Source organism: Giraffa tippelskirchi, chromosome 13 (genome assembly GCF_054371585.1).
Source record: "Giraffa tippelskirchi isolate mGirTip1 chromosome 13, T2T-mGirTip1v1.2.pri, whole genome shotgun sequence".
Lineage (NCBI taxonomy): Eukaryota > Metazoa > Chordata > Mammalia > Artiodactyla > Giraffidae > Giraffa > Giraffa tippelskirchi.
In genome coordinates, this window is record NC_137287.1 from 78,050,580 (window position 1) to 78,068,109 (window position 17,530).

Below are 17,530 nucleotides of genomic sequence, written 5' to 3' on the forward strand. Positions count from 1 at the left end.
ATATGAACCCATGTACATCTACAAATTCATGTATAACCATATTTATACTTGTCTATTTGTTCAGTCAAATAAGGAAGGTAAGCCAGGAAGACTTTCCAAAGGGTGCAAGAGCTTCAACCTATGGACCTTTCCCCTCATCCAGCTTCTTCCTCTTCTTCTTCCTTCCCTCCCTTTCTCTCTATGTGACTGCAGATAAGACCCAAATGTCTACTCTACGAAACTATCATTTATCTGTGATATTGTGATTTATAATACACACTTGGTCATTGTCCTCTTTGCAGGCACAGAGCTCCCACAACTTTTGGAATTTCCTAAATGATGAGAGTGATAAATGTGTCAACTTATGTGAATGAGATGACCTTTAGAAGCATGTATGTTGGGGATGTGTTGCTGGGAGAACCAAACATGTGATTAGGTGGTTAGAACTTTTAGTCCTACCCCGAGGATGAGATGGTTAGATGGCATCACCGACTTGATGGACATGGGTTTGGGTGGACTCCGGGAGTTGGTGATGGACAGGGAGGCCTGGTGTGCTGCGGTTCATGGGGTCGCAAAGAGTCAGACGACTGAGCGACTGAACTGAATTGAACCTGACCTCCAGGAAGGAGAAAAGGGCTGGAGACTAATTAAGTCACTGGCCATTGGTGACTCAACGCAATCATGTCTATGTAATAAAGCCTCCACAAAAAGGCCAAAAGGACAAGGTTCCAAGAGTTCTTGGTTTGGTGGACACATGGAGGTTTGGGGAGGGTAGCAAACCCAGGGAGAGCATGAAACTCCACACCCTTTCCTCACACCTTGCACTATCCATCTCTTCTAGCTGGCTGTTCCTTATATTGGTTTTTAAAAAGTTATTTATTTTTGGCTGTGCTGGGTCTTTGTTGCTGCTTGGGGGCTTTCTCTGGTTGCAGTGAGCAGGGTCTACTCTCTACTTGCATGGGCTTCTCACTGTGGTGGGTTCTCTTGTTGCAAAGCACAGGCTCTAGGCATGAGGGCTCCAACATTCGCAGCACATGGGCTCAGCAGTCGCGGCTCTTGGGCTCTAGAGCTCAGGCTCAGTCGTTGCGGTGCACAGGCTTAGTTGCTCCATAGCATGTGGGATCTTCCTGGATCAGGAATCGTGTCCCCTGCATTGGCAGGTGGATTCTTATCCATGGTACCACCAGGGAAGTCCTACATTCTTCTACAAAAACTTGAGGTCTAGTAAATGAGAATATTTCTCTGAGTTCCGTGAGCCACTCTAGTAAATGATTGAATCCAAGGATAAGGATGTTGAAATCTCCAGTCTATATCTGGGAAACGGGTCAGGAACACAGATAAGGGCCTGGACTTACAACAGGTGTCTGAAGAAGTGGGGAGGGACTGTCTTGCAGGACCCAAGCCCTTACCCTCTGGTGTGATCCTATCTCCGGGTAGACAGTGTCAAAACTGGGTGGAATTGTAGGACACCCAGCTGGTATCAGACAACTACTCAGTGGTGGGGGGGGAAATCCACTTGGAAATCAGAGTCAGAATTTTGTATCTAAATCAGGCCCCGTGCTGTGCTGAGTTCCTCAGTCGTGTCCAACTCTTTGCGCCCTACGTGCTCTCATTTAGCCCCAGATTCTATCATCTGTGACGCTTGGCAGTGTTCTGCCTTCTACAAGGGCTAGTTCATGTGCTTGAAAAGAGATACTAAATTCCCTTAAGGGTTTCCATCTGAAGGTGAGACTATATGGACTAAGATTGATCTTTCCTCCAATTATTCTGAACTGAGTCAGTTTTCTTCTAATAGGAAAAATAATTGAGTAAAATCAAATCATGAAAAGAAATCAAGAGCATTTGCATGCTGCAGTAGAGCCTTCAAAGTGTCTATAAAGAAGACTTCCAAAAAATAAGCATGCCAGCACTTTCACACCCACACAAAGATGTATTTCTAATTCATCATCTTGTGAACACAGACATTTGCTTCATTGATATTCTCCTTACAGCTCAGAACCAGCTCTCTTTCTTCACCCTTGACCCACCAGTAGTTATTCATCTTGGCTACCTTACCTTTCTAATCAGATTAGAGTCTAAGTGATTTCAGAGAAATTTTTTTAAAAATGCAGTTTCAGAAGTTGGGTTTATGATGTACTCTGGTCTTTAAAGACATTCTCAAAAATAAGATCCCAAATATCTGAAGCAATGGCAACATCATCTAAAGAATCATACCCTTTCTTCACACCTCGCACTGTGCATCTCTTCTAGCTGGCTCTTCCTTGGTTATAGTCTTTTCTTTTTTAACTAATTAATTTATTTTTGGTTGTGCAGGGTCTTTGTTGCTGTGTGAGGGCTTCCTCTGGTTGCAGTGAGTGGGGGCTACTCTCTAGTTGCAGTGCAAGGACTTCTCATTGTGGTGGTTTCTCTGGCTGGTTACCTTGGTGGCTGCTTTGGGAATGGAGAACTGATTTAGGAAAAGACAAAGCGTGGATCTCTCATCACTCTGTGGTCCACCATGTATTCTGCTAATATGCCCCATGACCTCTAAGAGACCAGATATCATTATCCTGCATGAGGCAAGGATGCACACACAGGCCAAGGATGTCACTCACTCAGGTCACCCTGCATGTCACGGAGGCTGGGAGCTATTGGTTCCATCCCGGGCATATCCTGCCCTCCTATCCTAGGGCGTGGCTTGTTTCACTCCTTGTGTGTGAGCTCACCAGGCATGTTTTCACTCTCATGTGTTAGAAACTGTATTGTATTCTGAATTTATATATATATATATATATATATATATATATATATATATTTTTTTTTTTTTTTTTCCCTGCTGGGATGGCCTTCAAAGAATTCCTCCCTTCCAAGAACCTGAAATCTTGCTTCTGGATGTGCTGACAGGGTCATCCTCAGGATCACCTTTGGAAGTCTCACTTCCAAAGACTACGGAGTAACCAAAATAATATGGAAGAAACTGAGCTTCACTTGAGCCCACATGGTACTGAATCCAGCCCAAGCCTGCAGAGTGCAGGTAATGGTAAACCTGAAATTAACATGCACTGAAACACACACGTATTACTCCAGTCCCTCTAGATTCCCTACTTGGTGTTGAACAAGCTCAGGAAGGTGGGGGACCTTTCCAAACACCTTCTCTCCTGCAGTCTCACAACCCTCCTGACTCCCTGCAGACCCACTATGCACCACAGAGGGCCAGGGAGCTGAGTATCTGGTCCTACATGGCTGTGTGCTGTCACTTCAGTCGTGTCCAACTCTTTGCAACACCATGGCCTGCAACCTGCCAGGCTCCTCTGTCCATGGGATTTTCCAGGCAAGAATTCTAGAGTGGGTTGCCAAGCCCTTCTCCAGGGGATCTTCCCAACCCAGGGATTGAACCTGCGTCTCTTGGGTCTCCTGCATTGGCAGGGGAGTTCTTTACCACTAACGCCACCTAGGAAGCCCACATGCCATAAATTACTGCCTATGCAATTCAAACAACTGGCAGTGCTTTTAGCATCTACCAAGTCGTGCTATTTGCAGGGCTGGGATGTTGAGAACTGGGCATCTGCTTAGTTTACTACTGCTTAGGTCACTACTACCAGTGAGTAGTAGTCCCTCGTTATTTACCCCGAACCTGGGCCCAGGGCCACCACGTGGGTATCTGCCAGGCCACTGGGGAAGTGGCTCTCCCTACAGCCATAGCCCATGTGTTCCCAACAGGCAATACTGGCCCAAGGCAGGACATTTCAGCAGCACTGGTCTGACAGCCTGACTTGATTGGAACAAGTTCTGCAGGCTCACGGCAGTCAGCATTCAGTCAAGTGTGGGCCAGGCAGATCGTGTCCCTCTAAGCTGCTGTACAGTTTTTCCTTCCTCCTTTAAAAATGTCCCCTCATTTCAGAGAATCACAGGTACCACACAGACGTGGCTGAAAAGAGCATGGACTAGTCCTTAGACTAGATCTTGGGTCGTGGCTGATTTATAGGCTGGAGGAGTGAACTAATAGGACTTTTAAATGAGGGCAAATCAAAGATCAGAAAAGGAGGCAGCAAAGGAAAAAAGACATGCCTGCCCCAAACTCTTACATGAACCTGTGGCCCTCTAGTGGTTGAACTCTGAGGCTGCAAAGTAAGAACCTCCAGTCTAGCTGGGTGGATTGTGGGACTCACAGGGAACACAGGGGACCCCCGCCGGGGTCCTAGAAGGCAGGAGTGCAGGCTCACCAGAGGCACGGGCGGCCTCTTCAACATTTCTGGGACTTCAATACATCCTTAAGCTCCATCAACATCCCAGTGAAAGGTTGGCTCTTTCACATTTTTTAGTAATCTTCTCCGCCCCAAAGTGAAAGCACAGATGCAGTTGTTACAGTAACTGTGGAAATAAGATTTCTAAAAGCCTCATCTACTTTTTTTTTTTTTTTTTTATAAATTTATTTATTTTAGTTGGGGGCTAATTACTTTACAATATTGTAATAGTTTTTGCCATACATTGACAAGAATCAGCCATGGGTTTACATGTGTTCCCCTTCCCGAACCCCCCCCCCACCTCCCTCCCCCTCTCATCCTTCTGGATCATCCCATTGCCCCGGCCCTGAGCCCTTGTCACATGCATCGAACATGGAATGGTGCTCTGTTTCACATATGACAATACACATGTCTCAATGCCATTCTCCCAGAACGTCCCACCCTCACCTTCTCCCTCAGAGTCCATAAAATTGTTCCATGCATCTGTGTCTCTTATTCTGTCTCGCATATAGGGTTATCGTTACCATCTTTCAGATTCCATATATATGCATTAGTATACTGTATTGTTGTTTTTCTTTCTGGCTTACTTCACTCTGTATAATGGGCTCCAGTTTCATCCATCTCAGTAGAACCGGTTCAAATGTATTTTTTTTAATGGCTGAGTAATATTCCATTGTGTATATGTACCACAGCTTCCTTATCCATTCATCTGCTGATGGACATCTAGGTTGCTTCCATGTCCTGGCTATTGTAAACAGTGCTGCGATGAACATTGGGGTACACGCTCATCTACTTTTAAAGAGGTAGCAAAGATTTTATCCTTAAGCAACACAAAATGTATCTGATTTACCATGGTTTTCAAGAAGTCCCCCATTAGGTGTTTGGGTTTAAGACCCAAACCATGTAGGCTGTTATGAAACAGTGATGCTATCAATTCGATGGGCAAAGCAAAATATATCCTCAACTTTAGGCTAGTTATGATCCAAACTGGACATTCTATATGTCAGAAAGATGAAGAAAGAAAAGGAACTTACAGATATGTTTTCTTGAGCAACACATATGTTGTAAAAAAGAGGACTGTATGGAGGATTTCCTCTAATTTCTCAGTCGCTACGCTTTTCTAAGTCTTAGTATATGTCTATGAAACAGGGATATATTGGCTCCTTCGAAGGGCCATCTTCAGCGCTCTGTGATGCCAACATGATAGAAACACAAGAAGCACCTCTGTGGTCCTCGGGAGAAAGGACTTAAGATGCTCAAGTCCTGGGTTTCCCTGGGTGCTCAGTGGTAAAGAATTTGCCTGCCAATGCAGGAGACACGGGTTTGATCCCTGATCCAGAAAGATCCCACGTGCCACAGAGCAACTAGGCCTGTGCGCCACAACTACCGAGCCTGTGCTCTAGAGCCCAGGAGCTGCAACTACTGAGCCCATGTGCCTTAACTATGGAAGCCCGCGCACCCTAGAGCCCGTGCTCTGCCACAAGAGAAGACATCGCAATGAGAAGTCCATGCACCCCAACTAGAGAGTAGTCCCTGCTTACTGCAACTAGGTAAAAGCTCATGCTGCAAAGAAGACTCGGCATAGTAAAAACTAAACAAATAAAATTATTAAGAGAAAAAATAAAAAGTCAATTCCAAGAAAATCTCTGAGTCCAGAGAATTTGCCAGTCCATACTGCCAGCTTTAAAGAAACAAAAACAAAAACAAGTCCTGAGCAGGAAAGAGACAGACCCACAAGATCAAGGAAGACCGAACTACTTCCTCAGGCTGTAGTTGTTTAGAAGAAATGATGAAGGAAACTGGCTAAGTCCAAAGTCTGGTCTCTACTTCTTAAGAGTCTAAACTGCGAAAGCGAAATTCAAAACAAGTGATGCCGGGAACACATGAACTAAGAAAATTAGTACAGGAGGAGGTTGGATTCTTCCTAGTACTGTTGTCTTGTTAGAATTTCTGTCCTCCAGAGACAACGTTTGCTGCTAAAACATTCATCTGAACACACAGCAGCCTTGCCTCAAGTACAGAGGGAAAGAGACTAAGACCAGCCCCTGGGGTTGGCCCTATTCACCACGTGGCCCCAGGGCCCCTGGAATTCAACCTCTCCTATGGTGAAGCAGGCGATCGGAGGAATTAAAATAAGGTTTAAAAGGTCTACTTTATATGTCACCTCAAAAAAAGCAAAGCCCAAATAAATAGTATATGAGGAGCATTCTTATTTTAAATGGTCATGCTTCATAATTTTATTTTAACGGGAAGGACTAATGTACCCCCATTTCTTGGGGAAAAGCTATTGTGTGGATCATAAAGAAATATATAGCTCTGCTATTTCAGCACAGTGTAAATAAAAGTACCATTGAGGTAAGGGGGAAAGATCTCTGGTTTTATATTTTTGTCTTGGCATAGTCTATTACCAACGTAGATGCTAAATCAAGTGTCTCTCTTTCCTTTTTAAAGGTACAGTTTGTCAAGTAAACTGAATAGCTGAATATTTAAGAAGCATTCTCATGATCATGGTTCTGGACAGACTGTGGCCAGGAGCCCCTTGGGTCTGCGGGAAGGACTGTCTCTCACCAGCCAGAATGTCCGTGTGTACACAGTTGGTTTTCATCCCCCTTCTGGGCAGCTCACACTTACAGCCACCCTCCAACTCCTCAGATATCCACAAAGCTTGGGTTAGGAAGCTGCACCGTACAGCATCTCACTTTTTTTTTTAATTTAGAATTTTACAGTAGAATTAAAACTGCTCTCAGAAAGAAAGAAACTAAAATTTGCTAAACACAGGCAAGTGAGCCAAGAATGGTTGCATAGCAGTTGGACACAAAACTTCATTAGACATCCTAACAGACAGAATATACCCCAAGATGGGGAATCTCTTTCAAAGCCTTTGAGAGAAGGGAGTATATTAGTGTTTTCTACTGGAATTTTACCCCAAGAATGTTTTCTGATGTGTATAAGTGATATTTATCCTTAATTTCCTTAAATGATACTTCATCCTTTTACCTAATCAGTTATCAATAGTTGGGTCTTTGGAGGGTGCGGAGAAAAGGGTACCCTCCTACACTGTTGATGGGAATGTAAATTGGTGCAGCCACTATGGAGAACAGTATGGAGGTTCCTCAAAGGACTGATCCAGCAATCCCACTCCTGGGCATATCGCTGGAGAAACACTAAGCCTACAAAAGCCATGTCCCCTAGTGTTCATAGCAGCACTGTTCACAATAGCCAAGATGTGGAAACAACCTAAGTGTCCATCAACAGAGGAATGGATAAAGAAGACGTGGTAATATATACAATGGAATACTACTCAGCCATAAAATGGAATGAAATATTGGCATTTGCAGCAACACGGATGGACCTAGAGATTATCAAACTAAGTGAAGTAAGTCAGACAGAAAAAGACAAACACTATATGATATCACTTACATGTAGAAGCTAAAAAATAATACAAATGAACTTATTTATGAAACCGAAACTTACTCATAGATGTAAAAAACAAACTTATGGTTACCAAATGGAAAAGCAGGGAGAGGGATAAATTAGGAGTATGAGATTAACATATATACACCACCATATATAAAATATCAATAGATAAACAACAAGGACCTACTGTATATAGCACCGGAGAAGGCAATGGCACCCCACTCCAGTACTCTTGCCTGGAAAATCCCATGGACGGAGGAGCCTGGTAGGCTACAGTCCATGGGGTCGCTAAGAGTCGGACACGACTGAGCGACTTCACTTTCACTTTTCCCTTTCATGCACTGGAGAAGGAAATGGCAACCCACTCCAGTATTCTTGCCTGGAGAATCCCGGGGACGGTGGAGCCTGGTGAGCTGCCGTCTATGGGGTCGCACAGAGTCGGACACGACTGAAGCGACTTAGCATAGCATAGCATAGTATATAGCACAGGGGACTATATTCATCATCCCATAATAACCTAAAATGGAAAAGAACCTTATATATATATATATATATAACCAAATCACTCTGCGGTATACCTGTAACTCACAACAACATTGTAAATCAACTATACTTCAAGAAAGAAATAGTAAGGACTCTGGATCAAGCTCCCTCTGAGCTGGGTTTCTGTGGAGAAGGACTTCATGCCAGAAGAAGCCAAACACCTTCTAGTTAGCTCACCCCTTTGACCCCAACATCCAAGCCTCCTCAGTCTTCTAGGTATTCTGTACTGTGAATTTTAAATAAGCAAAGGTGAAAGAAAATAAGCTTTAGCACTCTCATTAATTTGTTGGTTGAAAAAGTCTCCATCTATCTAACATTTTGTGAATATTATTCCAAGGTTTGACTTGAAAAAAATGAAGAGTTTTCACTGTGGTTTATTACATTGTCTTAAGTAGCTGGAAATGTACTTAGAGAAATCAGAGTTGCCAGCGCAGTTCAGAGGAAGAAAACTCCTGAAAGGTGGAGGTGCTAAGAGGGGGGTGAGGGATCCAAGTGGGTGGAGCCATACTTCTGCCAATCAAACTAGGAAATTGAGGGGAAGCTTCTTCACCCAGTCCTCCGGTCACTTACATCTTTTGCTAAAGGCTAACAAGGAAAACACAACCCCAAATATTTAACTCTGATTCTTTGTATCTGCCCTCTTTATCTCCTCTCAACCCTGCATCACTCTTTTGAATGAAATGAGGTTTTGGTGTTATTTAATCCTCAGATGCAGTCGTCACAGCTATTACCTGATATGACATGTCTAAATGTATTGCAGAAGTCATCCGTAACTTTCTGTAACATAAACAAAACTGTGATTCAAATCCCAAGGATTTGTGTCCTAAATCTGAATTGATCTCCAATCCCTCCACACATATTATCCATCCATAGACAGTCACAAGTGGTGGTGCATTCAATTTCAAGCCACACAAACCTGAACGGAAAAGAGCTACCATCTCTGCTCCCATCCCTGGCTGGTCAGAGAATTTAGTATTTAAAAAAAAAAAAGAAAGAAAGAAAACAGAAGCAGCAACCAAAGAAGCAGGCAAAAGTCTCTGTTTCCTCATAGAGTTTTGAGCCAGCACCTCCCAGCTGTATCAATCCAGACACCAGGATGAACGTGGTTAGCTTTCAAACTTCCCCGAAGAACAGCGCATTCCCTTGTATAGTTGGATTCATGATTTTCTCCCACTGCCTCTTCCTCGGATCTTTGTCTAAAAGCAAGCTGTAAACTGCCCATCCCACCCCAACAGAATTCCTTCTCGGTCATGAAATCTTGTTACCTTTCTTTAATGGACATGGTTTTGCTGGGGGAGTCGAGGCTGCCCTCCACCGCCGGGGCTTTGATCTCTCCAGCAGCAAACATCGCACACGGGCTCTGATACCGCTTCTCCTGAGGCTGTTCGGAGGGATCCTGCGGCTTCCAGGACACGGGGGTTGCAGTCGGAGCAGCGGATTTCCCAGCAGCAGCGCCAGTCTGCTCAGAACTGGGTTCCCCGAACTCTGCCGCTGGGAAGGAAAGGAGCCCTGTCAGCACTTACTCCCCCGGGCAAACATTCTTCAAGCCCTTCAACCTCGGATGATCCCGCACTTAGAGTTCAATCCGTGGGCACTTAGAGTTCAATCCGTGGGCACGTGGCAGGTTACCCAATCCCCTGGGGTTTATGCAAATCTGGGGCATGCTCTGGTCCCTGAGAAAACCAAACTTCCCAGTGGATGACCCCACCCAGCGACTTGTTCTGTGAAAATCGGTCTGCTCCTACGTGCCAGACACAGGAAGTTGGTTTGGACGACACTGCAGAAATGTCTCTAGGCCTCCTAAACAATACTTTGACATTTCACATGTGCAGTACTCCCTAACCAAAGCCACTCTTATAACTGATACGCTATCATTTTATGGAAATGCAGAGAGAGAATTACAGTCCTGTGCAGCACGGCTTGCTAGTCTGCACAAGAAGGAGAACCTGAAAGAGAACCTGAAACTCCAGAGACTGGGTTCCTGCCCTATTCCCTGTACTCACCCAGCCCGGGACCTTTGAGGTCATCAATTTAATTTTTCTTATTTTTACATTTTTAATTTATTGATTTTTATTGTTTTGGTCATGCTGCAAGGCATGTGGGATCTTAGTTCCTAGATCAGGAATGGAACCTGTGACCCCTGCATTAGAAGCTCAGAGACTTAACCATTGGATTGCCAGAAAAGTCTTATGAGGTCATCAATTTCTAAAAGGAGCCAAAAGAGCTAACAGTTCAGTTAATACAACCAAAGCCATCCAAAACCCTTATGATGTATTAAAACACTTCAGGCACTTTTATGGCAGACATATTAATGAGTCCTCTGAACAGATCAAGTTCAAGAGGAATAAAAGTCCAGGGAGGGTACCATTCACACCAGACTTTCAATCAACACTTAACACTCAGCTGTCAACTGCCTTCACAATTCAGTTAAAAACAATCCCAAACATATGTGACCCATCCAGCAGAAAAGAAAGAGCGGTAATAAGTTACCTTTCAGTGAAAACTTCCTCTTTGTGACATTCTCCAAGTCCACCTTCTCTTCAAAGAGCTGCCTCTCCTTCCAGTCCGGGCTCGCCTGCATGGTGCTCTTTGGGGTGGAAAATTCCTTCAGCTCATCACCAAGCTGGGCGATGGGAGGATGGGTGAGCTCCAGGCTTCCTTTCCTCGGAAGGGCATAGATGGGTTCTTTATGGCTGTCTCCGTCCCGGACTCTGCTGAGGACAGGGTAGGACAGCTCTGCTTCCTCGAAGGACCCATACTTTGTAACCCCGCCATCTCCACCTGTCAAGCCTCCCTTGCATTCTGTCTCTTCAAATTCTCTCAACGTTGCTTTGCTCCCAGCACCCTCGACCGAGGGCTGCCAGCCTTGGGATTTCAGGATGCTTCTAACTGGGGAGTCGGAGTTTTCTAGCGAAGACGCAAACTTTTGCTCAGTGGCACCAAAGCTGTCATCTGGAAGTGGCTTTGTCCGAAGATTCCCTGCGTACATGGCGGGGACGGTAGATGCCGCAGTGGACACGGATGTGTTAACGGTGGGGGAGAAAGCCATGAGCTTGCCACTCTGCACCTGGGAGGACACAGTTCAAAAATAAAAGCTGATTAAAAAACACCGCCTCAGTAAATCCCTGTGGATAGACTGACATGGACGGAGACACTATATTTGGGGCAGTTTTCTTGCTTCTGTTGGTGAGAAACCAAACCTAGATGCGGTTGCACAAATGCGTCTCGTTAATCCAATCATCTGGGTGAAAGGCAGGTCGTGCATCCTGTTTTTCTCCCCTCGATGGACTCAACTTCAGATGATTTCAGCCATGATGTGAACAAGACAAGAGAAACATCCTTGGCACGGTTATCCTCCTTAAGAATGAAGTTATGACCAAGTAGCGGCAGGTAACACAGAGTACAGGTAGAGCCCCTTAATTGTATCATTAACCCCTGTGGGACAGCATGCTCCCCTATTTTCAGGACATACATGCAACCTTGGAGCTGGATCGCAGGGCACCCACCTGTTCCACCTCTCCAAGCGTGACCGGCTGGGTTTGGTAACGAGCATTCATCCTCCTCTGTCTCATATCTAATCTGTTCCGTGTTGAAATGGCTTTTGAGACCGGCTGGGACAGTTTGTTAAACAAGGCCAGCTTCTCCGCTAAGCTCAGAGTGGAGGAGTCAGGTTCTCCCTGCTCAGCAGAATCTTTGCTCTCGTTTGTCTGGTCTCTGGTTAATGCCTTTTGGTGAGCAGACGCCTGCAATCTGAAAGGCGGGAGACGTCAGCCCCACACAGGGAGAGAAACGGAAGCCCACCTCTAAGTCTGTCTGTTAACTTTCTTCAAAGTGTCTGGAAAAGGGGCTTATTTTCCCCTATCTAGATTCAAGACAGGTATGGGCAGTTGGTCAGCTATTAATAAGAGAGTGAACACTCTAGGCTGAGGACCCTTGCGTGGTCAACGTCACATAGATTTTCAGCTCTGGATTATTTCTAAACATTGAGTTTCCTAATTACAGAATTAAATAAATTAAGGCTTAGGTATACTTTATCTTAGAGAGAGGAGCTGTATTGTTAGTATCAACAATAATACAGCTAGAAGGAGTCCTCAGACCTTGCCTGTGGCCTATTTAGACATTATCTAAATGTGTGGTTCAGAAGGTGGTCTTTACATTTTATTTTTTTTAATTCTCTTTCTTTTTTAAAGTTTTTTTTTAATGTGGACCATTCTAAAAGTCTTTATTAAATTTGTTACAATATTGCTTCTGTTGTTTATTTTTCTTTTTTGTGGGTGCAGGCAGAAACGCATATCTCTCAGCTCTCTGGGATCTTAGCTCCCTCACCAGGGATCGAACCTGCACCCTCTCCATTGGAAGGCAAAATCTTAACCACTGGACCACCAGGGAAGTCCCTACATTTTAAACAGTTAGGAAATAATACAGTTATTCTATCAAAAGCATTAACTATAACACGGTTTTGATGTTCACTTACTACACACAAATAGTGTCACTGTAAAGATCATTCCCCTCTTTTAACCTAGGATTTTCTCTCATAGGTTTCCATCTGTTTCCTAAAAGGTACTAAAAATCTGAAATTTCTGGTAACTTGAAAGTGAAGAACATTTTGGTGCTGATAAATCCCTCCAAGAGGAGAAGGCTTCCAGTTACCTGGTCATGTGAATCTTGGAAGGTCTAAGACAATGTACCTTCTGCCACAGGCACATCCAATTCTCAAGTCCAGTTGAAGAGTATATTCTGCCTTGACTCCGATTAACTAGTGCTTTACAAGTTGTCCCAGACAAGAGACAGGTGTCAGTTTTCCAGGGCACGGTGAGGTGGGAGTAAGGGGACCTGAGTCTAGGCATCTTTCCTGAGGTCCAGAGAAGAACTGGGCTTCCCAGGTGGCTCTAGTTGTAAAGATAACAATTCAAGAGATGCAAGAGATGTGGGTCCAATCCCTGGGTGGGGAAGATCCCCTGGAGTAGGAAATGGCAGCCCGCTCCAGTATTCTTGCCTGGAAAATTCCATGGAGAGAGGAGCCTGGTGGGCTACAGTCCATGGGGTCACAAAGAGTCGCACATAACTGAGCACAGGGAAGAACTAGGTGTGGTAGAAACCTGCTTCCCCAAAGAGAGCCCGCATCTGGACAATGCCAGCTCTCTTTCTGAACTGTCATCTTATTTCTTTTAATCTTGCTTTAGCCTTTGTGTTTTGGCCTGTAACAGTGAAATAGAGGGGATATTTACCTGCCTTAAGGACATCACTTTAAAATATCACAACTCAAAACAAAACAGTAAAGCATCTAAGTTCAGACACTATAAATTGTTATTGTCTGGATCCTCAAATATAATGGCATTATCTATCCATTAGAAAACAAGTAAGGTTGTTTTTAAGCATGTATTCATGTCTAGAAGTGTAAAAAACAACTAAGCATGATAAGACTTTCAACATTCAGGTTAACGTCCTATTTTTCTGTTAATCTTTATTAAGTGCTAGTATTTTAGATGAAAAACGAAATTTTTTAGAGATGACCAGGGTTATGTAAAACAGAAACAAAACAAATGGATGAGTGGGTTAGTTGGGGTTGAGTTCCAGGACAGAGAGAAAGCGGGTGGATAAAATGCTGGCATATGCAGGCCTACGTGAAGTCCCCTGGTGTGAGACAGCAAGATGCCACACGCTTCGCTGGGACAACTCCTTGCGCTGACTTGTTTGTCAGACAAATGACAGACATTCAAGATTGGAAGATGCACCTCTGCTTTCAATGCGACATGCAGCAACTTCTGTCCAGTACCTGGCAGGCTGCACGGGACTCTTAGCTACAGTGGGGCTAGGATGTCTTGTCATTACAGGGTGGGTGGCCATTGAGCCCGAAGCAGGGGTGGGTTCACTTTAAAAGCAATTGCCAAAGGCGGAACATTCATAAGGAGAGAGAAGAAAAGAAGCATTAAAGAGAGCGTAGTTTTCAATTCAGAAACATTATGTCAAAATATACTAGAACAAAATCGTTCGCTTGTTTCTTTGGGAAAATCACAAAAGAATTTGAAAAGCAATTACAAACTAAGGAAATAAGAGACAGAGATGACCCAAAGTCAGTGGAACAGGAACAGATTTTTCAAGCTTGGAAAGGATTTAAAATATTTAGAATAAATGTCCCAGTTTAAAAAAAAAATTAAAAAGACGCTAATATTAACCACCAGCAAAGCAGTAGATTATGTCTGTGTTTTACAAAGTTGTCCTAAGCTCTTTTTTAGAAAAACCACGGTCCTCATATCATCTATAAGTACATCAAAGTACATTCAGGGAGTCTGACAAGTGGATAATTTTTGCTTATATTTACTGTTTTGCTCCTAGGGTTAGTTGTTTCTTATTTTACAATAACCAAATATTCATTTTTTTTTTTTTTTTTTTTGCCAAGAGTTCCCAGTGAATAGAAGATGTACTTATCCACAAACAGGAAGTTCAGGTGGCTGAGTTAACAGCAGCTTCACATGTGGGTTGTTGATGCTCTAAATGATATAAACTTCATTTTTCCAGGAAGGGTGCGTGCATGTGTGTGTCCAGCAGGAGAAACTATTTTTCAAAAAAAACTAATAATAAAGTTTTCGCTTAATGGAAGCAATAATCCCTGAATGAATTACTTTGGGAAATTCATACTGAACACATGGGAACACACTGCTCAAAACCTACTTCCCACTGTCTGGAGATTTCCACTGAATTAACAACAAAAAAAGTCATTTAAAAACCAAGAGAATCCTTCTGTATCTTTAGTCTCTTTTGAGATACAGACTAAAATATTTATGGAGGAAACGATATATGGGGTTTGCTTGAAAACACTAGAGGCAGGAAACAGGTAGAGTGAGATGAGATGGGCTTGGGGGTTTGGCTCTTGGGGCTGGGTGATGAGGACATGGGGGCTCAGGACATTAACCCGTCTACTCTTGTATTTCAAATTTTCCATGGTAAAGGGATTAAAAAAGAAACCAGGCAAAAAAATAAAAAGAATATTCCCCTTCATGTTCTTCTAGGAGACATACAATAGGTAACACATCCCTTTACAAAGTTCAGGGACACCAGACACCCAAACACCTCCTTTTTGGTGGCTTCTAATTGAACTGTCTTCTGATCGCCTCATTTTAAAAGTCTTTAAATTCTCTTTACAAAGAAGGCCTTCCAGCCAAGGCCCAGAAGCCCTGGGGGGACTTACGTGGCTGCAATGACCACCTCTTCGGTGGTGACGGGCTGCGTGTGGGACCGGTCCTGTAGGCGCCGCAGCCTCTGCTCCACGGCCGCGTTGCGGGAGCGGCGCTTCGGGACGCTCTTCTCATCAAACGACTTCTCCATTTCCTAAGATGGGAAACAATGTGGAAGCCTGAACGGCTGGGGCGGCAGAATGTGGCTACTCTGAAGACGCTGCAGGGTCTACAGGAAGGGCCCCCCCAGCAGGCAGCACCGCCATCAGCGGCACACACACCAGCCACGTGGGAGGAGAGAAGCACTCGGGAGCCCAGAGCCAGAGCAGCCGCAGGCTGGCCGTGGGGCCGCCTGCAGGAGGCGATGGCTCATTCTGATGACCTTTCAGCACGTCTTACCCTGAAGAGCAGCCTCTTTGCCGCAACACTCAGCCTCGCTCGCTCATCGACCTTTTCTTCATCTGTGAAGAGTCACAAATAAAGACTGATCATCATTAGAAAATGTAGGGAAAGTCTCTGAAAAGTTTTCCAAGGTGGACTTGGAAATCGTCTGAATAAAAGAATCGATATGCTAAAGGGGATCATCCCAATCCAGGGATTGAATCCAGGTCTCCCGCATTGCAGGCAGATTCTTTACCGTCTGAGCCACCAGGGAAACCCAAAAATAACAAGAGGCAACATTTTCCTCTGGGTGAGGAAGGCTATTCTTCTGCTCAGTGAAAAGGTACTAATTCCCATTGCAATTCACCAAACAAAACTCTTGTCCAGGCAATAATTTCCTACTATCATATTTGACTTAAGAATAGATATTACAGAATTAAGAAGAGACTTTAAGGAAGGAATTTCTCTTCTTTATTATTAAATAGTAACAAGAAAGTAACAAGAAAAACCTGCTTCTTTGATTCAAATCAATTGTTTTAATATGGTTAATGTCACGGCTCTCTCTCTCAAAACTAAAGGAAAGTTCTATGAAAACCTCAACAGGTTTTATTATATTCACAGGAAGAAAACCTGCTGAAAAGAAAGTAATTGTTCCATAATCTCATTCTTTTCAAAAGCAAAAATCTTATTATCTAAATCTAATCTAGGGTGAGATGATTAAGAAGAAAAAGGATACTTGCCCTCGACAGCTGGCATTTCTGAATTTGAAGTTGACCTAAGAAAGACATGAGTGAAAAAACAATAACAAACAATTAGGTGGTTGGAGTGGAAGATCCAAGGATCACATTAAAAGTGAAAATAAAAATTCAATTAAATCCTCTTAAAGAACATCCTCCTGGTAGCAACTCTAGTTGTGACTACGCATGGGCAACTATTACAAACACTGTGGGGTATGTGTGCACACAGCCCGGCCAGGTGTTTCACCTTGTGGAGACAAACCAGGACCACGTAGGACTTATTAAACACAACTGATATCATCTTTTAGACAAACGCTTTCATTTCTCTGTGTTAGCATATGATAAAAACTCACTCACATACAACATGCAGAAAGACACTGATAAACTGAATATGAACCCCCTTAGTTATTTTCACCATAAAATCTAGTGGACAATTCTAACTTAAGGACATAAAAATTTAAAAACATTAAATGTTTAATGTTTCTCATTTCTTACCATCTGAATGCAATTTAAAACTGTATGCTGATATTGGCATCATAGTCAACATTCTTTAAAGACACATTTATACCAGCCAAACATCCCTTATAGCTTGGATGGAAGAATTATGGAGTCATTACATCCCACTGAAAGAGCATCAGAACCATCCTTGGGGTGGAAATTTCCATAGGATTTCTTATAAGTTCCTAGACCAGGGAACTTGACAGACACATGCCTACCTATCCGATTCCTTTCGTTCTGCCGAGGTTATGGGTTGAGTTCTAAATCTCTCGGAAGTCTTTCTATTTTCACCAGGAGAAAAATAGCGCCTCGGTTTCCGGGACCCTCTCTCCCGTTCCACACCAGGGCCTTCGCTTGACCCCTCAACCCGCGAATGGCTTTTAGAGTTGGTGGGGAGAAGGTACACAGAAGGGAGACAGAGAGAGGGAAAAAAGCAAAGGTTTATGTACCCTGGTGAGTCAAGGCACAGACAGTGCAAATCCCACCACATGCCTCTACCATGCATGTCGGGAGGTGGAACATTCCAGAGACCCGATACTCTAGAGGCACCTCCCACCCCCCGCCCCAGCCCCGTTAG

General features: G+C 43.8%; 1 protein-coding gene across 50 annotated transcripts in view; it reads right to left on the minus strand.

Moving 5' to 3' along the window:
* SVIL (supervillin) overlaps positions 1-17,530 on the minus strand; it is a 259,115-nt gene that overhangs the window by 53,679 nt on the left and 187,906 nt on the right. For 28 of the 50 annotated variants that reach the window (XM_081553941.1, XM_081553947.1, XM_081553952.1 and 25 more), the window contains 8 exons: positions 17,172-17,330; positions 16,459-16,493; positions 15,737-15,798; positions 15,352-15,491; positions 13,939-14,034; positions 11,669-11,912; positions 10,653-11,229; positions 9,428-9,653 (listed from right to left, as the gene is read on the minus strand). In XM_081553941.1, the coding sequence (XP_081410067.1) occupies positions 9,428-9,653; positions 10,653-11,229; positions 11,669-11,912; positions 13,939-14,034; positions 15,352-15,491; positions 15,737-15,798; positions 16,459-16,493; positions 17,172-17,330 (1,539 nt within the window). Of the gene's footprint in view, positions 1-9,427; positions 9,654-10,652; positions 11,230-11,668; positions 11,913-13,938; positions 14,035-15,351; positions 15,492-15,736; positions 15,822-16,458; positions 16,494-17,163; positions 17,331-17,530 lie in introns of all 50 variants that reach the window. The other 22 variants (XM_081553966.1, XM_081553969.1, XM_081553963.1 and 19 more) reach the window with 3 other exon arrangements.